We start from the raw sequence: 24723 nt of genomic DNA, 5'->3' as shown, positions 1-24723 counted from the left end.
CGCGATGTGTGCGAATACACAGGCACATGTAAAGCCATCATGCAGGGGTCCTTCAGCGGCGGATCTGCAGGGTAAAATACGCGTGTGAACGTACCCTTAGGCCGGATTCACAAAGCAGAATTTCTGCACTCGCTTCTGCATGACAATTCTGCCTCAGTTTATAGCCAGTACACTTCAATGGGATTCCGCTGTCCCATTCACACAGCAGATTTTCTGCTGCAGAATTTCCGCTGCAGGAATTCCATTGAAGTGAATGGGCTATAAATTCATTTACAATTTTTAGGCAGAATTCAGTGCAGAAATTCTGCCGTGTGAACCTGGCCCTATGGTATCTTGTGTGCAGAACTATAAGAAGTTATATGTCATAGTATACTCTTTTCGATTCCTTATCATTTTCAAGATGTGAAAACTTGTTCCAACTTGCTACAATATATTGGTGTAGGTGAAAGATCGGCCTAGAGTCCAAAACAGGTAAGCTGCTGTGGATTTACTGAATTGAAGTCGATAGGTGGCAACATAATAATACATAGCGGATTATACACGTGTGAAGTATTCTTAGGGCAGGTGCCGCCGATGCTGTGACCGTGCAGACATGGGCTGCCTCCATTGATGGCAGTACTAAAAGAATTAACATATCCATGCCGGGTTTTTGTTGTCTGGTTTAATGTGATGCCTTAGTCTATTTAATGGTCAAGCTACTAGCTTCTGGTTTGGAATCTATTTTGTTAGTCCTCTGTTGCCAAGCGCTGTCTGTGTATGTGGGTTTTAGCATTTGATTTTCTAGTGCATTGTAGACTTGTGCTTTATTGAGTTTTCTGGCGCTGTTGTCAGATGTTTCCTTCATGTGTTACCTTGTTAGAGAAGGTTCACACCATGGTTTGGCCCTCTGGTGCGCCTGTACATTGGTAGCCTGCCAAAATCATCTGCCAACATTCATGTGCATGGAGAGCCACGGGTCCTATTGACTTCAATGGCCAAACATAATCTGCTTGTGACTGTTAAAGGGGTACTCCGGTGCTTAGGCATCTTATCCCCTATCCAAAGGATAGGGGATGAGATGCCTGATCGCGGGAGTCCCGCTGCTGGGTACCCCCGTGATCTTGCATGTGGCACCCCGTTTGTAATCAGTCCCCGGAGCATGTTCGCTCCGGGTCTGATTACCGGCGACCACAGGGCCGACGGCGTGTGACGTCACACCTCTGCCCCCGTGTGACCTCACGCTCCTCTCCTCAATGCAAGCCTGCGGGAAGGGGCATGGCAGCTATCACGCCCCCTCCCGTAGGCTTGCATTGAGGGGTGGAGCGTGAGGTCACACGGGGGCGGAGGCGTGAGGTCACACTGCCCGCCCTGTAGTCGACGGTAATCAGTCCCGGAGCGAACACGCTCCGGGGACTGATTACAAACGGGGTGCCGCGTGCAAGATCACGGGGGTACCCAGCAGCGGGACTCCTGCAATCAGGCATCTTATCCCCTATCCTTTGGATAGGGGATAAGATGTCCAAGCACTGGAGTACCCCTATAAAGGGGTACTGGAAAACATTTTTTTTTTTTTTTAAATCAACTGGTGCCAGAAAGTTAAACAGATTTGTAAATAACTCCTATTAAATAATCTTAATCCTTCCAGTACTTATCAGCTGCTAAATCCAGCTGCACAGGAAGTTCTTTTCTTTTTTAATTTCCTTTCTGTCTGACCACAGTGCTCTCAGCTGACCTCTCTGTATGTTATTTGAGAAGGTTTAATGGTTCTGTATAAGCCATAAACTGCATTATGCCTTGTCTTGTCATACACCCAGAAGGTGAATGTGCAGCCATTCGTGGTATTCTCATCCCACAATGAGGGCTCCAGGGCTGCCAGAGGTGGCCTGAAAGCCAGAAACGGGCGAGCCAGCTGTTTGTAATGCACTTTGCGTAACTCCTGTTGACTTTAAAGCGTAACTCCGATAATGCTCTAGCAGCAGCCTATGTTTAAATCTCAGAGACTATAGCTATCGGGGTACATATTTGCCAGAAGTCCCCTGCAAGTCTATCCTTATTTGTGTATTTTCAGGCTACAAACTTGCTGGGACATTTAAACAAGTATCCTGCTGCTAGAGCATCATCGGAGTTACACTTAAAAGAGAGTTACATAAACAAGGTAGCACCGCAAGCAAACCGAAGAAGACTTGGGAGCCCTCCTAGTGAGCTCAGTTTTTTTTTTCCCCTACCGGCATGCCTTCAAGCTGATGCAAAACTACAACTCCCAGCATGCTGGGAGTTGTAGTTTTGCAAGGATCCGCTAGTAAAAGTCCATCAGTAAATGGGACTTTTGATGTCAATTCCATTTACCATGAAGCTAAAAGGGCACAGATCCACACAGAAATTTAAAGGGGTACTCTGGTGGAAAATATTATATATATATATATATTTTTTTTTTTATTATTATAAATCAACTGGTGCCAGAAAGTTAAACCGATTTGTAAATTAATGCAATAAAGAAAGCACGTACGTGCACTCGCCGCTCAGCGGAGACAGCTTGGTGTGGTAGTCCGGTTCACGGAAAGCTGGGTCTCAGCATCAGCGCAGGTAGATGGGCGCTCATCCGAGCGCCCATCTACCTGCGCCGATGCTGAGACCCAGCTTTCCGTGAACCGGACTACCACACCAAGCTGTCTCCGCTGAGCGGTGAGTGCACGTACGTGCTTTCTTTATTGCATTTATTGATACTTCATACATTTCGTATGTGCACCCCACAGGAGACGTTGTTGTAGGCCACCGATACTACACTGTATCTCTACTACAGGTGAAGTAACCTTGTGTGCCCTTTCCTTTCCTGCCTCTCCACGTGTAAGATTTGTAAAACACTTCTATTAAAAAATCTTAATCCTTCCAGTCCTTACAGCATCTGTATACTACAGAGGAAATTCTTTTCTTTTTGGATTTCTTTTGTCACAAACACAGTGTTCTCTGGCTGACACCTCTGTTCATTTTAGGAAATACAGTGACCCCCCCGACCTACAATGGCCCCGACATACGATCATTTCAACATATGATGGCCTCTCGGAGGCCATCGCATGTTGAAGGCAGCATCAACATACGATGCTCTTGTATGTCGGGGCCTTCGCATTAACGGCTATCCGGCAGCGCAGACTGCTTCAGCTGTCACCGGATAGACGTTTAAGGTGCCCCGTGTGGTCCGCTGACGATCACTTACCTGTCCTCGTGGCTCCGGCGCGTCCTCTTCGGGATCCCCTGCATCGTCTGCGCTCTCCATGGTCGTCATCACGTCGCTGCGCACGCCGTCCCGTCATCCAATCGGAGCGGCGTGCATAGCGACGTGATGGCGGCGACGGAGAGCGAGGATGGCGGGGAAGCAGAGGCCTTGCCGGAGCGTCGGGGACGTGGCGAAAGCGATGGAAGGAGACTTCCAAGGCAGCGGTGACGGTCCGGAGCGGCGGGGACACGTGAGTACTGTATAACCTACAATACCAGTGGTCTACAACCTGCGGACCTCCAGATGTTGCAAAACTCCAACTCCCAGCATGCCCGGACAGCCGTTGGCTGTCCGGGCATGCTGGGTGTTGTAGTTTTGCAACATCTGGAGGTCTGCAGGTTGTAGACCACTGTCCTATACTTTACATTGCACGGATCCCTCAACATACGATGGTTTCAACAAACAATGGTCCATTTGGAACGGATTACCATCGTATGTTGAGGGACCACTGTATCCAGAGCAGCATATATTTGCTATGGGGATTTTATCCTGCTCTGGACAGTTCCTGACACGGACAGAGGTGTCAGCAGAGAGCACTGTGTTCGTGAACGAAAATAATTTCCTCTGTAGTAGACAGCGGCTAATAAGTACTGGAAGGATTAAGATGTTTTTGATAGAAGTAATTTACAAATCTGTTTAACTTTCTGGCATCAGCTGATTTAAAAAAAAAAAAAAAAAAAAAAAGGTTTTCCACCGGCGTACCCCTTTAACAAGAAAACTGCTTGCTCAATTCCATAGTGTGGACATACCCTTAGACTAGACAGTCTTCAGATGAGACAGATTTCTCAATCACCCTGATGCCCTGTGATAAATCTGACACATTTGAAGATTGTAAAAATTTTGTTTTAGTAAATCTGGACCTGCTCTGTGGGGGAGATTTATTAAAACCTGTGTAGAGGAAGAGTGCTGCAGTTGCCCAATTGGATCGCTTCATTAGTTTTTCAGAGGCCCTTGTACAAATGAAAGGAGCGATCTGCACCCTTCCTGTTCACAGGTTTTGATAAATCTCCCCCTCTGTTCCCAATGGAACATTTTTCTTCTCTTAGGGAGGGGTCACACACAATGTATACGCAGCGTAGTTCACACTGCAAAGTAAAATATGCTGTGTATACTTTGTCTGACCCTACTCTTAAAGGGGTACTCTGCCCCTAGACATCTTATCCCCTATTGCATTGTGGGGTCGTGATGTCACACCCCCCCCCCCCCCCCCCAAATACACTTGATGTCACGACCCCGCTGAAAGCTCCCCCGATGTTCCTGTATCTATAATAGGCAGTCGACCTTCCTGGTTTCCCCCACATCAGCGCTTGCAGCGATCTTTTCACTCTGGGCCCAACAAAGTCCTTCTCGTTGGCTGGGGGTGCCCTTCTCGTTGGCTGGGGGTGCCCTTCTCGTTGGCTGGGGGTGCCCTTCTCGTTGTCTGGGGGTGCCCTTCTCGTTGTCTGGCGGTGCCCTTCTCGTTGGCTGGCGGTGCCCTTCTCGTTGGCTGGCGGTGCCCTTCTCGTTGGCTGGCGGTGCCCTTCTCGTTGGCTGGCGGTGCCCTTCTGGTTGGCTGGCGGTGCCCTTCTGGTTGTCTGGCGCTGGCCTTCTGGTTGTCTGGCGCTGGCCTTCTGGTTGTCTGGCGCTGGCCTTCTGGTTGTCTGGCGCTGGCCTTCTGGTTGTCTGGCGCTGGCCTTCTGGTTGTCTGGCGCTGGCCTTCTGGTTGTCTGGCGCTGGCCTTCTCGTTGTCTGGCGCTGGCCTTCTGGTTGTCTGGCGGTGCCCTTCTGGTTGTCTGGCGGTGCCCTTCTGGTTGTCTGTACTCAATGTAGCAGCCTCTGGTTCGTCGTTGTAAATATTTTCAGGGCGCAGCGTGTTAGGGACAAACCCCTGTAGTTTTCATTTGATAGAAGATACAGAAATAGCAGACGCAGCCAGGTGCATGGAAAGTACCACTTACTGTCTATCTGCTTTGTAACGATTGCTTTTAAGGTTTTGCATCTGTATCATTTCCTATATGTAGGAGTTTCCTGTAATATGGCCATTGATTTATTGACTTCATTGAAATCGGTTGGTGCGTTCTAGCACAGTGGCAGAAACTTCTCACTTTCGTTTTTCTTTTTTTTAATATTTGAAAATGATTGGCATGTGCAGGCTCCGGTGTAAGCAAGGGCATTGCATCAGTATCCTAGGGGGGGGGGGGGGGGGAGGGATTTATCCGGACTGGCACTTTGCATACCAGTCCAAATCAAACCCCGCCAAGCCCTGCTGGATATACGTTAAAGGGGTTATCCAGGAATAAAAAACAAAAACAAAGTTAATTTCTGTCAAAAACAGCTCCACGTCTGTTTCCAAGATGTGTGTGGTTTTACAGCTTGGCTCCATTCACTTCAATGGAACGGAGCTGCAGGTTGGGAAGCGGTTTTTGAAAGAAAGTAGATGTGTTTTTCTATTCCTGATAACCCCTTTAAGGCGCACACCTCTATGTAAATCCAGAAAGCCTGCATGTCCTTCACTGTCATTAAAGGGGTATTCTGGGAATTTTTTTGGAGTATGCTACAGGCGCTGTAAAGTTAGTGTAGTTTATAATATAGTGTCTGTACCTGTGTGTGACGGTTTTCTCACAATTCTTCTGTGATTTTCACCCCAATATTATTTTTACCAGCATACAAAATGACTGCTGTGTCAGATTTTTCCCAGCTTGCAATGCAGTCGAGACCTGACTCACTAGTCAGCTGATGACAGGGATCCTGTCAGCTTCAATGGGTGGAGGGATCAATCTGCAACTAATGCAACAGCAGTAGGCACCCTGATTGAAAACCACAGGTCTGCAGCTCATTTATGTTTTAATGGGTGGGGTGGCTGATGTGTGGGAAAGAGGAAAATGGTATCATGGGATTTGTAGGCAAAAAAGAAAACTGAAAACAGGAAATACAAGTTCACAGAAAGCTAGCCACAGTGTTATGGTAATCTCACAACATAGCCATTTAGCCCAAGACAAGCACAGATCCTTCCTAAGCATGTCCATTACTGTCTGCCAGGTATGGACTAAAATCACCTTATGCTGGATAACCCCTTTAATTTGCCCAGCGATGATCATGCTCCCTTTGGCCAAAACCTTGCTATTTAGCAAGCGTGGTGAACAATTTGCATATATATATATATATATATATATATATATATATATATATATGCAATGTATGTATGTATATGTTAATTAGCACTGATGTTTCTTGCACAAAAGTTATGCATGTGTTTCCTTTTTTTTTATTAATTTTTTTTGCTGTGCTTCCTTTCATAAATTCCCATTTAAAGAAGAATTCTAGCCAAATGAAATTCTTTTATATAGCTGCACATGTTAACGTTATATAACTTTGCAATATACAAGTGTAATCTTTTTTTGAGCACATACCCTGTTTCTTTCAGCTTTCCCCCCTGTCCAGTAGTTCTTGATGACTCTCTTCTATAACAGAGGACACCTACCACTCCCTTATTCTCAGCTCGCAGAGAGCCTTAGTGTGTGATGGGCTGTGATTGTCTGAGGCTGCATACACCTCCCTCATCTATATTCACTGCTTCTCAAACCATGTGACCTGCATAGCTCTGCCAGCTCACACAGAAAACAAGTGCAGGGGCTGATGGTCTGTGTAGTCTTTTGCAGCTCTTGGCTCTCTGCAGAAACCAGGAAGTACCTGGATTTTCAAAGGGGGAGGGGGTCAGGTTTTATTTTATATTGGAGACAGATGTGGGGCCTAGGTATTTTTGGCATATCCTATAGAGGGGATAGCCCTTTAAAAGGGTATCCAGAGTTACAACACTTATCTCAACCCCCTCCCCCTTTATCTACAGGATTGGGAGAAGTGTCAAATTGTGGCCGCTGGGACCCTCCACGCTCTGACATTAATCCCCAATCCTGTGCATAGGAGAGAAGTGTTATAACCTGGAATATACCCTTTTAAGGGAAAACGGTCATCCCGTTCACCCACACTAAACCCAATACACCGAGTTATAGTGCGGGTGAACAGGAGACCGATGACTATTATTCGTACCTTCTGTCCGGCACCCGGTCCCTGGGTTTCCTGGTCAATGTGTCGTCGTCATACAATGACTGACATTTGGTGATGACAGTAGTTGTGTGTTCATAGAGACACTCTCCATTGTACGTGTTGTTCGTGAATCACTGCTCTAGCTACCAGTTATGTCAGTGTTTTCCAACCAGGGTGCCTCCAGCTGTTGCAAAAACTACAACACCCAGCATGCCCGGACAGCCTTTGGCTGTCCGGGCATTCAGGGAGTTGTAGTTTTGCAACAGCTGGAGGCAGCCTGGTTGGAAAACATTGGGTTACGTGTATACAAAACTTTTATCTTGCTCCATTGACAATAAGGTGTAGCAGAAAACCCTCTCCTGGTCTTTTAGAAAACTTTCTGAAAATAAAAATAAATATTTGGCATTTACTGAGTGGCTGGAAACCCCCTTTTATAGTATGTGAGAGTAAACTGGCGTTTCTGTAAAAACAAACATAGAGATCACATACAAATACCATAGACTCAAAGCTACAAGGCAGCTGTGCTAAGGGTGCATGCACACCACGTTTTCACTGTACGGGTGCCAGATCTGGCTGGGGGAGGGGAAAACCGTACGCTTCTGTACCCCAGCTAGACAGACTCTGAAATCCATTGACTTTAATGAGCCGACCGTTTAACTCCGGTCGGCTCATTTTTGACCCGTATCCGGTTTTCTGACCGGACATAAAAACGTAGATCAGGGTAAAAAATTAGCCGACCGGAGTAAAACTGTGTTTGATTGAAATTCCAAGAAAAAAACTTTTGGTGTGCACTGTGCATGTGCAAAGTAAAAAAACGGATGGAACCTTACGCACATACAGTTCTGTACGGTTCCCATTGACTCACATGTTTAAAAAAATAAAAAATAAAAAAATAATAAAACCTATACGGTTTCAATGCGGTTTTTCACCTGGACAAAAAACCGTGGTAGGCTAAGGTTTTGGGTACGGGAAAAAAAACGGACAAAACTGTACAGGATGCAAAACAGACACAACCTGATGCATCTTGTTTTCAATATAGTCAATGCATACGGTTTTCAATACGGTTCTGTACGCTTTTCAAGTTGAAAACATATACGGGAACTGTAATGCAAAAACGTGGTGTGAATGCAGACTTACACAGATACCTGGTGTCAGTGACCATTTAGGTTGCCTCTGTTTTTTTTTTTTTGTTATATGGTTCCATAATGCTTTACTGATCTTTTGACTGATCTTGTTGTTGTCTTTTTGTTTATTTTTATTTTTTTTCTCTTTTTAGTATGATACTATGCCTATTCAGTCCAACGTGGTTATGTGCCCCTGCCCATCTCCTTCTCTCGTGATCAACTCAGATTCCGGGTCTTCTTCTGCCCTCACAAACTGCAGCACCCGAACAGGCTCCACCAGTGACACTAACACAGCAGAGTCCGTGACGCAGACAGCACAACAACCAACACAACAGCCTCGAAAGAAACGTCCCCAGGACTTCAGGCTTGGCAAAATCCTTGGTGAAGGATCCTTTTCAACAGTGGGTTCATTTTTCTTGCATATTTTTGTGGTTGGCCACGGGGTGTGAAGGTGAGCTGTATGGGGCAGATGTTATTGCCCAGGGGCAGATGTTTTAACCCCTAAATGTTCGTGACGCCAGGACGTGGTTTTCCCTGTAACCACCCAAACAGTAGCACCGCTATCCCTAGGTTAGGCAGCGTAGTAATAATCAAAAACCAGGTTATGATTAACGGTAGCTTTACGGAGGTAGACAGATGCTAACAGTCTTTACAGCTAGGCCAGGATCCCAGAGAGGTAACCAGTAACACAGAAGGAACTTGCAGCTTGCTGGAACTTGTAGTGTTGGGAAAGACTTCAACTCAGCCACGCTGACTATAATAGACTTGACTGTAGGTAGTGACAGCAGACATAGACGACTTGACTTACTGACATGTGGCTGTAGGTTAGGCTTGAGGCCTCCAGATGTGCTGGACACTGGCTCTGAGACATCTGGTCTTTACTCTGCCTCAGCAGGAGTGATAAGAGAGTGATTGTAGTACCTCCCCCTCTTATAAAGGGGGGCTGAGCAAAGGCCCATAGGTCAAGCTGCAGGTCACCTGGTTAGCTGGTGCTCTCTGGGTAACAAACATGTGACAACATCATGTGACTAACTCAAAGGTCATTTATAACTAATACACCTAATATACAGATAACACAATTGGGGGAGACACTTCAGGAGGGCCCCTAGGACACAGAGGGACTCAACCTGACAGAGCCTAAGTACTGTACGGGACTATATCCCATACTGGCACATCACATTTTTAAGCAATTTAACAGCCTCCGGCTAGGGCTACATGGCTGCTGTGATACCAAAATGTTGCACAGCTACTGTCTCGTATTGTATTGTAAAGGCTTACTTTTTCCTGTATCCCGAGTATTCAGTAGAGCAGTGTTTCCCAACCAGGGTGCCTCCAGCTGTTGCAAAACTACAACTCCCAGCATGCCCGGACAGCCTTTGGCTGTCCGGGCATGCTGGGAGTTGTAGTTTTGCAACAGCTGGAGGCACCCTGGTTGGGAAACACTGCAGTAGGGCATTGTGTCCCCTAAAACTAGACAGAGCCTAACCTTATTAATCCCTCAGCTATGTACTAATAATAATCTACTGACATGTCATATGACTATCACAATGTTTTAAGAAAATAAACCTAGAGAGCTGTAGTGCTTTGCTTAGATTGACATCATAAGACGCTTCACTTCTGACCCATCAGATTGGTTTCCCTATTACATGCCTGTCATACAGAATATATAAATCAGTCTCATGTGATTGGTCCTTTTGTGGATCTGTAATACAATAGATGAATTCAACAGGCATTGCTAATATGAATGCATTGTTTATATTGCAGCTACGATCAATAGAAAAGTGACTGGTAAGGTTTTACCCTTCTTCGAAGGGGTACTCCGGTGGCTAACCAGTTTTTTCATATCAACTGGTGCCAGACAGCTAAACAGATTTGTAAATGACTTCTATAAAAAAAATTCTAACCCTTCCAGTCCTTATCAGCTGCTGTATACTACAGAGGAAGTTGAGTGGTTCTTTCCAGTCTGACCTCAGGGCTCTCTGCTGACTCCTCTGTCCAGAGCAGGATAGGTTTGCTATGGGAATTTTCTCCTACTCTGGACAGTTCCTGACATGGACAGAGGAGTCAGCAGAGAGCACTGTGGTCAGACTGGAAAGAACAACTCAACTTCCTCTGTAATGTACAGTAGCTGATCAGTATTGGAAGGATTAAGATTTTTTAAGAGAAGTTATTTTACAAACCTCTTAATTAAAAAAAAATTGCTTACCACCAGAGTACCCCTTTTAAAGGGGTTGTCACATTTGGGACAACACTAGGGATCGACCGATTATCGGTTTGGCCGATAATCACGATTTTGGACATTATCTGTATCGGCAATTACCTTGCCGATATGCCGATAATGCCCCGGCCAGAGACGACTATCGCCGCCATTGCCCCATTGCCTCCCCCCATCCTCTGCCCACATGCCGCCGCTGCCCCATTGCCTCCCCCCATCCTCTGCCCACATACCGCCGCCACTGCCCTATTGCCTCCCCCCATCCTCTGCCCACATGCCGCTGCCCCATTGCCTCCCCCCATCCTCTGCCCACATACCGCTGCCGTGTTGCCTCCCCCCATCCTTGCCCACATGCCGCTGCCCCATTGCCTCCCCCCATCCTCTGCCCACATACCGCCGCCACTGCCCTATTGCCTCCCCCATCCTCTGCCCACATGCCGCTGCCCCATTGCCTCCCCCCATCCTCTGCCCACATACCGCTGCCCCATTGCCTCCCCCCATCCTCTGCCCACATGCCGCTGCCCCATTGCCTCCCCCCATCCTCTGCCCACATACCGCCGCCACTGCCCTATTGCCTCCCCCCATCCTCTGCCCACATGCCGCTGCCCCATTGCCTCCCCCATCCTCTGCCCACATACCGCCGCCACTGCCCTATTGCCTCCCCCCATCCTCTGCCCACATGCCGCTGCCCCATCGCCGCCAACACAGAGGATGGGGAGGGGTGGCGGCAGTATGTGGGCAGAGGATGGGGGGGGGGGGGAGGCGATGGGGCAACTGTGGTGGTTAGACTCAGGACCCCAAGACAGGGAGGGGGAGAGAATCGGGCGGCGGCGGTGGTCTCTGGCACCGCAAAAGCCGCTGCAGTTCATTTATTTAAAGCGCCCGCTTTAAATCATTGATCTGTAACGGCTTCTGCCCGCTGGGGGGATTGAAATAGCCGATAACTTATACCGGAATATCGGTATAAGTTATCGGCTATCGGCCTGAAAGGTGACAGATTATCAATATCGGCCCTAAAAAATCGATATCGGTCGATCCCTAGATAACAACTTTTTCAAAAATCATATCAGGGAATTCTGAGTTTACAGGTTGGCATGGTGCTCTGTTTACGACCCTTATCTGAAGAAGCAATTGTTTTAGGACATTGGTTAAAAAAACCTATTGATTTCCACTGTAATTCTTGCTGGTGAATTATTTTGCAGTTGATTGCCGAAGGTCCCTGCAGCCGGACAACTTGTTAGGCTTATTGGGAAACAATTGCTATAAATGGTCACATGTGGGTAGTGTTTCTATAAAAGGTCTTTTGAAATAAAATTGTTTGCATTTGTGTTACTATAATGAATTTATTGAAAGCACTGTTTTACTTTCTATAGGTTGTTTTGGCCAAAGAGATATCAACAGGAAGAGAGTATGCCAGTGAGTATATTTATGTAGAGGTTTTACATTTGTTTGCTAAAAGAGCGGAGAGATAACGTTGTTTTGTTCTTTTTGGGGTCACCCAAATCAAAAGCATTTTTAAGTGCACATACACCTCTGATTTAATGCATAAATTAGGCATGTCTGGTATATCTGCAGGGCATGCTAGAACTGTCAGGTTATCTGTCTGAGGTGGCCATTGCACCCAGGCCAGTCAAGGATCACCTTTTATAGCTGTGGGTTTCAGAGATGGGACCCACAACTACCAGACTTTTATTGTGTGAATTTGCCTTAAATGGTCAAGTTGTGAATTTATCTTTAAACATAAGCACCAATAAAACATTATATTGCACTGCAGTCTGTCACATTCTTAAAGTGTGATCATCGTAAAATGACTGGATTCCTGTGCTGAGGAGCATAAATAGCACTGCCACTGCAGCCTGCTCATGAGTATGTGGCAACCCATTTATACACAATGAACAATTGTAAATTTAACTTGTGTAGTTTTCAAGTCTTTAAATCTAAAATAAGGCAACTCTGCAAAAAAAAAAAAAAAAAATAATAATAATAATTTATTTATAAGATCCTGTGCATCCCAGGCTACACAAATTAAAAAGACATTGTTGTAAAAGGCATAGCCTTAAGCCCTAGGCGACATGTGATGTATGTGTACAGTGCCGCCGCCTTGGCACACATCGGGCAACATGTATGTCTCATTGTACTGTGAGTCTATGCAGCAAGCGCAGGAGGAAAAACTATAGAGAGAGTGCTGGGTTTGTGGGAGCTTGGCTGTCACTAGTTAAAAAGTGGGGAATAGATTCAATTGCTAACCCATGGTGAAGGGAGTAAATAAAAATATCTCAGTATCTCAGTACCTTTTTGGAGTTCTGCTGGATATGGTGTAGTTGCAGCTGTTCCCGTCCTAGCTTTCGCATTGACCCTCTTTGGGGCACTTGTTGGTCCTCCCGGGGCAGCTTCTGTTTTCTCCCCTCTTCCTCTGGGTGGGGTTCTGTCGGTTCTTGTCATGGCCATACCCTGGCTTCTCCAGCCCTTCGTGCTGCCCTCTCTCCCTGTCTGGGTACATCCTGTGTGAAAGCCATCCTTGTTGCTTCCTTGTGCTTCCTTCTGGATGTGAGGGCTCTGTTGTTCTCTTCTCATACTCTCCAGCGATCTTTCTGCTTAGTGTCTTTAGGTCTTCCTATTGTGGCCTTTCTGTTCAGGTTGCCTTTGGCTCCCCGGGGCTCCTCAACAGTCTCGACTGTGGCAAGTCCTTCCTCCTTTTTGGAGTATGTCAATTGTAGTGTGCTTGCCCGCCAGTCTGGGTGGGCGCCCTCCCGCGCCCTGGTCATGTCTTTTTTACCTCGCCTTGATGCTGGGTCCCCTCTGTCTTACTCTCGGTGACTGCCATTCTGGGATGTTACACTCTCTGTCATCCAGATCATCCCACCATTGGAATCCCCTGCTTGATCGGCCTTGTCTGTATTCTAGTCTCTTGTGTCTGCGACTGCCGGGTGGCATGGTGGCCTCGGGTTGTGGTGCCTTTTTCTCATGGCCGCTGTTCTTTCCTAGGGTATGTCACCCTTCCCTGATGGCTGTAGAGTTGTTCTGGTCCCTCTCCCTCTGTATTTTGCCCTTTCAGGCTCTCCTTGCCTTGGGCTCTCTTCCAGGTGGCCTTGCCATGCCTTGTGCTCTGGAGTGGTTGTTCCTGAGGCTTACACCATTCCAGGGGTTCGTTTCTGCCCTTGGCAGGGTTCCGGTCCCACTTTTCTCTGCATAGGCAGTCTTTGCTTGCCGCTCCATGTCCTGCCCCAGCCTGGGTGCTCATCGGCCGGAGTGTTTACTCTGGCTTGAGGTTCTCTTCCTCTCCTGGTTTGGGACTCCAGGGTCCCTCCATTTCTTCATGAATCTTTGATCCTCTGTTTCTCTGGGCGGTGGCTCCGTGGTTCCAGATGGCTCTGCTCCTTCCCTCCAGTCTATTTTCGTTCCTCCTTCTCCCTCCGGAGTGGTTAGTAAGATCTCAGGGTAGGGGGCCTTCCTTTCGTTCTGGTTGCCCAGTCTGGCCGTTTCATGCGTCTTCAACGGGCGTAGGCCACCTTGTCGCATGTTATTTTCCTCTATCTTGGCTATGCGGCGACTCTTGGGTTATCTTCCACCCAGTTTTTCGCGGCGTGGCCTTAGGATTGAGGATTTGTGTCTGAACCTCTCAGTTTGGGTGGTCGAGGGTGCAGCTTGCCCTGGCCTTCTTCTTGGCCGGTTTCTTCATGGGCTCGGGACTGGTACATGAGTTTTGCTTTATTTCTCTTTTCGGCCCATTCTAGTGGCTCTGGTATCCGCCTTCTGAGTCTTGCTGATCGTGCTCAGCTGCTTTTCTGTTGTCATTCTCTCTACTCAGCCTCTGTCCTACTGTTGCGGTTGGCCTCCTGTCAGGACTCTCCCTTCATGCCTCCCCGGCATGTTTCTCTTCTGGATGTGGCGTTTCCTCTCCATGTTTGTCTGGCTTAGACAAATCTCTTCATTAGGGTATGTTCACACTACATAGTGTGAACGGAATCTCCGCTTGCAGAATTCCGCGAGCGGAGATTCAGCCTGGCAGCCGACGGCGGCGGTAGGACCGCGTGGCACTGCGCCGTCACTATTGACGGGTATGCAGTACTCGTGGACTTCCGCGCAAAGAATGAACATGTTCTTTCTTCGCGCGGAACAATTTCTCTCTCTTCAGCGTTTGGGCCAGGCCTCGTGGTTCCGCGTCTTATGTCTTTTCATCAGAAGTGTTTTCGGCTCTCCTGCCAGGACGGGTTCGGCCCAGCAGGCCTCCAGGGTGACAGTTCGTTGTCTTATTTGGCCAGCTTGTGGACCCCAGTCTCTGCACAGTTCCTTCCTTTTTGGGTACGGCCTTGCCCATCATGTTTTGCGGGACATCTGGGTGGTTGGTTGCCGGTTCCGGTTTCCTCTGGGCCTTGTCCACTTTCTTGGGCGACTGGTTATGGCTCAGTCTCTGGCCTGACCTTCCCTTCTCTGGCGGTTGTTTTTCCCACCCCAGGGACTGCTTTGGGACACCCCATGGTCTCTGTATCCCCCAATGAGGCGACCGAGAAAAGGAGATTTTTTTTTTTTTTTTTTGTATTCGCCGTAAAATCTTTCTTGTAGCCTTCATTGGGGGACCACAGTGTCCACCCATTTACGGTTACCTGGTCAGGTTGTTTGTTGCCTGTTATTACTTTTGATGTCCTTCAGACGTTTTCTCTTTTTGTGGTTTGGCTTCTCCTATTACTTTGTGACACAACTGATTAGCTCAGTGCCTGTAGGCGGGTATATCCTGCTGGGAGGAGCCGACTTCTTCTTTTTTTGCCTAGTGTCATCCTCCTAGTGGACAGCAGCATAATACCCATGGTCTCTGTGTCCCCCAATGAAGGCTACGAGAAAGAGATTTTACGGTGAGTACAAAAAAATTTATAAATTTTTATTTTTTTTCATTTTCTTCTAGTTAAAATTCTACAGAAGCGTCACATTGTAAAGGAGAATAAGGTACCATATGTGACCCGAGAAAGAGATGTAATGTCACGATTGGACCACCCGTTCTTCGTCAAGCTATACTTCACATTTCAAGATGTTGAAAAACTATGTATCCTTTAAAACTAGTTATGAGCAGAACAACCAAGGAGCTGCCATTTTTCATATCACTATGTCCTAACCAGGGTGTTTTTAACCGCAGCAGGGTGTAATAGTAGGTCTTGCAGATGGCACAGGTACAGCCAATATCCTGTTACAGTGCCCAGGATCAGCTTTGTTAACAGAAAAATAAAGTTCTGACTCTTGCATGGATTTAAAAAATAAAAATAATGATTTTTCAAGGCCCAGAATAAGCTAGGCAAGTCCTTGAAGAGCAATTTTTCCTAACCAGTGTGCCTCCAGCGGTCTCAAAACTCCCAGCATGCCCGGACAGCCTTACTAAATCTCCCAGCATGACCAGACAGCCTTTGGCTGTCCGAGCATGCTGAGAGTTGTAGTTTTGCAACAGCTGTTGGAATACACTGATTTAGAGATTAAAGACAGCTTATGAATGCACATATCGTGAAACCAGGAGCAAAATATTAAAGAAGTTTAATGTAGGAAAACGCATCCCCCTATCCAAAGGGGCTAAGTTTTAGATTGCGGGGATCCTAGCAGTCTGTGTATATAACGAAGCAAGCTCGGCACCACTCTTCTGTATCTTGAGGACAGGAAAAGCTGGGACCCTTAATGACTTCTCCCCTTGCAACTGCTGGAGGTACATACAGGTGCTGCTTCGCTGTAAGACAGTGTGAACAGGTATCCAATAGGAAAAAGAAGCAGAGCACTCACCAGACCTTGAATGCAGATAGACTTTACTGACCTGACTTTGATCGTTATGGTCAGTAAAGTCTATCTGCATTCAAGGTCTGGTGAGTGCTCTGCTTCTTTTTCCTATTGGATACCGGTCCTAGCAGTCGGTTTCAGCGTTCGGCTATCTCTGGCTATCCCATGGAGATACATGGAGGGGGGGGTGCGACCATTGTAATATACTAAATACACACCCTATCCAAACAATTTCATTTTTCCATCCAAAATAATGTCTGCTCATGAAGAAAATAAATACTAGGTTTCTTGGTGACATTATTTCTTAACAAAGGCGGCAGACTTTGGCCTCAGTTATGCCAAAAACGGCGAACTACTGAAGTACATAAGGAAGATTGGCTCATTCGATGAAACCTGCACAAGGTTTTACTCCGCTGAAATTGTGTGTGCTTTAGAATACTTACACGAGAAGGGAATTATTCACAGGTGAGATCATATAAAGGATAAACAATTTTTTTTCCTTAGGTTTAATTGATTTTTTTATTTATTTTTTACACTTTTTGGATTCATTTTGGCAGGTACTTCCATCTGTTGTACATGAGGACTGCCAGATTTACTTTAGTGTCTCCCTTAGGATATATAAGATTTTCTAGTTGACCCTGCTTATCTCTAAAGTCGATCAGCGGTTTATTCTACAGTAGGCCCCAATTTATATGTCAACTCGCCTATGGGGGCTTTGTTTTGCTCTGGCTCTGCGAGTCCATTATGAAATGATCTGCTTGAAGATTAGTACACCTTTCTTTAGTCTGGAGGTTTTTGGCAATTGACAGCACCCCATACACATCCACACTTCAATGTTATGTTCATATTTTTAGAAAACCTTCAATAATTGTAAAACAATATTTGTTTCAGAGACCTGAAGCCGGAAAACATTTTGCTTAGTGAAGACATGCATATTCAGATTACAGACTTTGGGACAGCAAAGGTGTTGTCGTCTGATAGCCGTCAAGGTATGTAATATGGTCACAGTCCAATATCATTAGTATGGTTACTTGCCACATGAAAACTGATTAAAAATGTTAAAGAAAATCACAAAGGATAAAATAATTTATTGCTAATTTCATCTTATGTGATCCCATTCAGTCGATTTATCGACTATATTGAACTTGTCCTGAAGCTGAGTTATAGACTGTAGTCTAGTCTACAGCTGCAATTACAGTTGTTTAGTCTTCATAGCTAAAATCTCCCAGCATACCTTGCTCCTGAATCTGTACAGTAATAGAACTTTCTCTGCGATATAGAAACTCAGCCAGGAACTTAGGGGTCTCTCTGACTCCAAGCTTGTTGATTGTTTTTACAGACAACCAGCAGAACTGTAAATGAATGTCTGGACTATATAGAGGTTGTAAGATCAGTGCAGGATAAAAGGTTTACAAAATCATATAACGTATACATGTAGATGATGTCATTGTATTTTAGGTGTAATAACATTGATGGCCTATCATAATGATAGGCCATCAAACTTAGATCGGCCTGGGTCCAACTCCTGACACACTTACCAGTCAATCGTTTGATGGAGCCACCGTGCTTGTGCTAATGTCGCAGTGCTTAAAGGGGTACTTCGCCTCTAGACATCTTATCCCCTATGCAAAGGATAGGGGTTAATATGTCTGATCGCGGATGTCTCACCCCTGGGGACCACTGCGTTCTCTGCTGCGGCACCACAAACATCCAGTGCACTTCGCTCCTTGCCTGGATGACAGGCGATGCCGGACGGAGGCCCGTGATGTTACGGCCACGCCCTGCTTGTGATGTCACAGCCACGCCCCCTCAATGCAAGTCTATGGAAGGGGGCGTGACGGCTGTCGCGCCCCCTCCTATAGACTTGCATTGAGGGCGGTGTGGCCGTGACATCATGAGCCTCCAATGCCGGGTGCATTGCCACGTTGCCAGTTGATATACTGCAGGGTAGTCCCAAGTAAGCAGGGCAATGCCGCAACACATTGCATCACTGCTGCTGATAGTAAAACGATGCAGATAAAAGTGCTGGTACACACTGAAGAGGCTGCAGCTCTTCCACATGCACATCTGGACAACTGATCAACACGGATACCAGGAATTGGACTTCCACTGATCAAGTGTTGATGGGCTGTCCTGAGGATCAGCGATCAACTCCTTGAATAAATAATTAAACTATAAATCCAACGGAAAAGGAAGCTTTTTTGCATCTCCATGAAATCAAGCAAACTATGTTGTAAATCCTAATAAAATAAGCATCCAGTCCAATACTGTTTTTGATAAAGGTCACGTCTGACTCCTTTCCAGAATGCGCTTTTAGTCATAGCTTAGACATCAAGAATGTGTGCTGTAAAATAAATGACTAGAAGTGGGACTTCCATGAAAAAATGTATGGTCATTTGTTTGTGTTGTAAGGTGATTTAGAAGACGATATATGTATTTTCTTTTTGTATAGCTCGGGCAAATTCATTTGTCGGAACAGCACAGTATGTGTCTCCTGAGCTTCTCACAGAAAAATCAGCATGTAAAAGGCAAGTCTAATGGTTTTTTCTCAGTTTATTTCCTGTTATGATCTTGTGAGACGTTCATTTCGAGCAGCCTATGTGGACGTAAGGCTTCTGTCAGCAGGAGAGGAGCCTAGTCTTGGCACAAGTGAAAACTACAACTCCCAGCAGGCCTGGACAGCCAAAGGCTCTACGGGCCTGCTGGGAGTTGTAGTTTTCCAACAGCTAAAGCCACCCTAGAAACATGGATCCAATCAGTAGAAGTTAAAGGGATACTCCTCCCCTAGACATCTTATCCCCTATCCAAAAGTCGCGGGGGGTCCCGCAACTGGGGACCTCCGCGATCTTCCTGCTGCACCCGGAGTTCGTTTAGTGTGTCGGGTGCAGCGCCGGAGGCTCGTGACGTCATGGCCACGCCCCCTCAATGCAAGTCTATGGTAGGGGGCGTGTAGGCAGTCACGCCCCATTCCATAGACTTGTGTTGAGGGGGCATGGCCGTGATGTCACGATCCTCTGCCCTGCATTGCCAGTCATCCGGCACGGAGTGAAGTTCTTTACGAGCACCGGATGTCTGGGGTGCTGCAGCAGAGATCGTGGGGGTCCCCAGCGGCGAGACCCCCACGATCATACATCTTATCCCCTATCCTTTTGGATAGGAGATAAGATGTCTTGGGGCAAAGTATCCTTTTAACAGCTATACTATGATCTATAGTCGGTGTGTCACTTGGTGCATAGATTCAGTCCATAAGAGAGACCCCTATATGTATTAGGCCTTGTTCACATCAGCGTTTGATCAGTTTTATTAAAAAAAAAAAATTTCAGGCAAAAAAAATCATGCAGGTCAGGTTTTTTTTTTTTTTTCGCTAAAAAAAAATACTGCAAAGGAACAGACATCAAACGTAAAATGTAATAGAGCCCGTTCAAAATCTATGGGACCTGTCGGGATCCCTTGGTGTCCATTGTTACTCACACTGTCCAGCTTAGATAGCAGCATTTATAACGGAGCTCCGTAACGCTGATGTGAACATAGCCTTATATGTAATATGACTGAAGAACGATATCTGCCTGGAAAGATAATAATATTTAACCAATTAGTGTGGACAAAAAATGCAGAAGAAATGAGCGTAGAGTGGCTGTGGGATATATTACCTGCAAGACTTAAAAATAAATAAAGCAAATGCTGTTTTAATAGACATTAACCCTGCTAAGTGAGGACAGTGATGTCATCTTAGGATATATTAATTCACACATATATCCATCATGCCTCTCCTACTAGACTGTCTCAGGTTTAATTCCACTGGAGACTAGAAATGTGTGGTTCATACAGATGAATATTTTACATCCTGTTATATTTCATGTTAAAGCTTCCTGCCCTTAGGACTACTTAGGATGTAAAGCTCTGTGGTTTGTACTGAAATAACCTGGAGCATTTACAGGATACTGACTATACAGGGGACCCCTAGTGGTCACAGTTATATGTGCGGGACAGAAATGGGGAGTCTGATTTTACAAATACTTAAACCTATGAACATGCATATAGCTACAGTATTTACTGTCCAGAAAGTCTTATTTCTATAGGTCTATTTAATTGTTCGCATTTGTTTCCCCATGGATTTAAAAAGTGTGTTTTTTATATTTTTTTTATTTTTTTTTATCTTTGGCAAAGAGTTACTGGAGATGCTTTCCAGTAGACTAATGTGTGTCCAGCTTTTGGAAATCTGCAACTTCAAGCATGCCCATATATTCAAAGGCTGGAGGCACACTGGTTAGGGAACATTGTACTAGACCAATACTGAGGGCCTGTCCATGGGATAGTTTATCAGTACCTGTCTCTGGGTAAACTTATTTCCTGCAGGGCCACACATGGCAGATTTGCTGCAACATTTTTAGTAGCAGCAAATTAGATGAGATTGAGATGAGCAATTTGGTGGTGATTTGCCACTGCCCAAACGTAGCTGCAGTTTTTCCAGTACGTGGCCATAACCTTAAAGTTGGCTGTCTTTGCCTTGGGTTAAATATATTTAAATGTGTAATATATATATATTTTTTTATTGTTTTTTTTTTTTTTTCTTCCCTTAGTTCGGACCTTTGGGCGCTGGGTTGCATTATCTATCAGTTAGTAGCTGGATTACCACCTTTCAGAGCTGGGTAAGAATATCACTAAATTTGGGTGGAGAAAGGATATTCCTTTTTGTGTGTGTGTGTGTGTGTGTGTATATGTATGTATGTGTGTGTGTGTGTGTGTGTGTGTGTGTGTGTATATATGTATATGTATGTGTATATATATATATATATATATATATATATATATATATATATTATACACACACTATTTTATGTAGTATGCATAATAAATAAATATATATATGTGTGTGTGTGTGTGTGTGTATAAATATCATATTTTATTTTTTATTTTTTTTATTTTTTATGAATTTGTACATATTTCATGTGTTTTATCTCTTGCAGCAATGAATACCTCATATTTCAGAAGATAATAAAACTGGAATATGACTTTCCAGAAAAATTCTTCCCCAGAGCTAAAGACCTTGTAGAAAAACTTCTGGTATGTTCATTTTTTTCCTGAGAAAAGCAAAAAAGAGCAACAAAAGAAATGTTTCATATGCATGCAGATATAGCAGGGCTGGGTTTGTCATGTGACACAGAGCTCATTGTGATGTCTTCTGGGGTTTTCCATGTGCGTGCAGGTAATATGTTACCTTTATTCCAGGAAATGTGATAAAGGTGACCTGCTTATGGATATGACCGATGTAGTGGTTGAATCTAGTTGTGCTGCTTGTTCCTTTGTAGTTTTCTACCTTTCACAAAAAACAATCTCTATTCATTATACTGCTGAACCCCCTGAAATCAGTTCACGGAGAATTATGACTGTGCAGCCCACATGTAGAACACACAATAGGTAGACTTTCTGATTCGAAAAAGAAACAGCCGCCCCCAAATATATATATTTTTTTCTGGTTTTGCCGTAGATTTTGTAGTGAAATTATTTAATTGTATTATATAGTAAAATTGTTAACGCAAAGAACAAGCCCTTATATGGATTTTTAGGTGGAAAATGGAAAGTGTTATGAATTTTTAGGTGAGGAGGAAAAAACAAAAGTGCAAAAATAAAAAAATCGCCAAAGAGGGAAAGGGTTAATTTAAATAAATTCTTATTGGCTTGCTTTGAGAAAATATTTAAGAACATTTTGTTTATAGGTCCAAGACCCTACCAAACGATTAGGCTGTGAGGAGATGGGCGGGTATGGCCCCCTTAAAGCTCATTCGTTCTTTGATGGCATCACGTGGCAAGATCTACACCTTCAGACTCCTCCAAAACTCACTGCATACTTGCCTGCAATGGCGGAAGATGATGAAGAGTTTTATGGAAATGTAAGTTCCCTCAGGTGTTATTAGCTACACTTGGAATTCCCTGGCTTTTAAGTTGGAAACTATTGCACAGATAACGTTACTTGTGATCACTGTGAATGGGAACATCAGAAGCTGTCAGGTCCCAGGTATTTCTGTGGAGGGTGACTGTACACACAGGGGTCTGCCCTCCCATAAAAAGAAAAAAAAAAAAGAGGTGAAGATGAGATGAGCACAGCCTCTTTAAAGGGGAACTCCGATGGAAAAAAAAAAATTCAAATCAACTGGTGCCAGAAAGTTAAACAGATTTGTAACTTGTGTTGTGTAGTTCTTGTCTGTCTGACCACAGTGCTCTCTGCTGTGGACAGTTTCTGACATGGACAGAGGTGTCAGCAGAGAGCACTGTGGTCAGACAGAAAAGAAATTCAAAAAGAAAATAACTTCCTCTGGTGCATACAGCAGCTAAGTACTGGAAGGATTAAGATTTTTTTAATAGAAGTAATTTACAAATCTGTTTAACTTTCTGGCCCCAGTTTACTCTTGTATATTGCTAGTAACTAAATCTGCAGCTCATCAGCCCCAATACATATGTGCCTAATAGATTAAAAAAAATAATAATTTGATGTTACTTCAACTTCAAAGTTGTATAAATCTATCTGAAAACTAAATCTTTATGTACTGTGCAGAACAGCAGTTTCCTCTATAGCATGGCACCGCTTATTATATAAAATTAGAATAATGCTCTTTCTTGTGGTAGCGCCTCCAACAGGAATGCAGTTTTTAGGGGGTTAGCTGCTGAAAATAGTAAATTCTGAGGAAATATAGTATTATTGGACAGCCCCTTTTAACCCGATTAGGACACAGCTTAAAGGGGTATTCAGCTACTGAACAACGAATCTCCTGTCCCCAGGATAGGGGATAAGTGTCCGATCACGGGGGGTCCCAGCAGTCTGAATTAAGTTAGTACTGAACTTCACAGCTATATTTTCATCATCGTTTGGTGTATTTAAAAAATAAATAAAAAAAATAAAATATATATACATTTTATTTTTAATTAAGTATAAATAGCATGACAATTGAATTCCTTGTTTTTGTGTTGCCATATTTGAGACCCAAAACATTTTTATTTTTCCTTTTGAAGGAGCTATATGAGGGCTTGGTTTTTTCTGGGATGTTTTGTAGTTTTTATTGATACTGTATTAGGACACATATGCCTGTATACACATTTATGCATTTTTCATTTTTTCTTGGAAGAAGGATTGACTTTCTCCATACAGAACTGTCTCCCACTTGATTACTTAGCGCAGAATGTACAGAGATTTACATGAAAATAAATACATAGTTTTGTGAAAAGATAATGTATCAATCCGCTCAGCTCCTCCTGTTCTAAAACATAATGCCTGCAGATTTGGTTGTATATTTTTTTATTTTTATGCCACAGGTTCCCTTTAAGCCCTCTGCTACGATAGCAACCCTTTTGAAGTGTTCCGTCATCTCCTCAGTCGGAACACTTTCACTGCAGTGGGCATTAATGGGGTACTCTGCTGGAAAACATCCTTTGGATAGGAGATAAGATGTCTGATCACAGGGATCCCACCTTTGGGGATCCCCGGGCCGGCAGCATCTGGAACGTGGAAACTTGGAGCTTTCATGTTTGTGACGTCACGCCATTCCACCTCTATTCATGTCTATTGGAGGCTAGTAAGTAGCCATCATGCCTCCTCCCATAGACCTGAATGGAAGGAGCGTGACGGCTGAAGTCGCCAGTCATCCGGCACGGAGCGAAGTTCCCTCCATGCATCGGATGACTGGGTTGTCGCAGCGGAGATCGCATGGGACCCCTGCGATTAGACATCTTATCCCCTATCCTTTGAATAGGGGATAAGATGTTTTCCAGCTGAATACCCCTTTAACTGTTCCATCTATTGTTTAAGGCAGCCTAGAACCACATTATTACTGATCCCAGATGTTTGTGCAGTGTCGGCTGTAAAATACAGTACCTACCCTTTCATTGTATTTCTGCAATGTAATATAAACTAAAAACAATTTACAACCAGCATGTTGTGACCAGGTTGTATTTTGTAACTGATCAACCAGGAAAGGCTGTTAGGTTGTGCAGCACGACCTACGGTGTGTGTCTAAAAATCTGTCATTGGGACCAACACTATATATGAGAAAGCACGGATCATACAGTACTATAATTTAATTTGCAGAGTAGCTAGAACAGTGTTTCCCAACCAGTTGCAAAATTGCAACGCCCGGCATGCTAGGTGTTGTAGTTTTGCAACAACTGGAGGCACCCTGGTTGGGAAACACTGAGCTGGAAAGTGGCATTTCACCATTTATTTTTTAAAGTTTGTAAAGCATCACCTTACCAAAGAATTGTAAATACTTTTTTTTTTTAGTTCATCATGAGTTCCTTCGGCTTCTCACAAGATATTGATGTTATTAAAGGGGTACTCCAGTGGAAAACTATTTTTTTCTCTATCGGCT

The 24723-nt window shown here is 44.7% G+C and overlaps 1 protein-coding gene across 1 annotated transcript in view; it reads left to right on the top strand.

The window, feature by feature from the left end:
• PDPK1 (3-phosphoinositide dependent protein kinase 1) overlaps positions 1 to 24723 on the top strand; it is a 62982-nt gene that overhangs the window by 25275 nt on the left and 12984 nt on the right. The window contains exons 2-10 of the mRNA XM_056535326.1: positions 8550 to 8798; positions 11986 to 12028; positions 15513 to 15650; positions 16684 to 16828; positions 17255 to 17352; positions 18816 to 18891; positions 20944 to 21012; positions 21331 to 21427; positions 22081 to 22254. Coding sequence (XP_056391301.1) covers positions 8550 to 8798; positions 11986 to 12028; positions 15513 to 15650; positions 16684 to 16828; positions 17255 to 17352; positions 18816 to 18891; positions 20944 to 21012; positions 21331 to 21427; positions 22081 to 22254 — 1089 coding nt within the window. The remainder of the gene's footprint in view (positions 1 to 8549; positions 8799 to 11985; positions 12029 to 15512; positions 15651 to 16683; positions 16829 to 17254; positions 17353 to 18815; positions 18892 to 20943; positions 21013 to 21330; positions 21428 to 22080; positions 22255 to 24723) is intronic.

This window comes from Hyla sarda, chromosome 8, assembly GCF_029499605.1.
Source record: "Hyla sarda isolate aHylSar1 chromosome 8, aHylSar1.hap1, whole genome shotgun sequence".
In the NCBI taxonomy this organism is placed as follows: Eukaryota; Metazoa; Chordata; class Amphibia; order Anura; family Hylidae; genus Hyla; species Hyla sarda.
The sequence above is the reverse complement of the archived record's forward strand: the minus strand, read 5'-3'. Positions and strand labels throughout refer to the sequence as shown.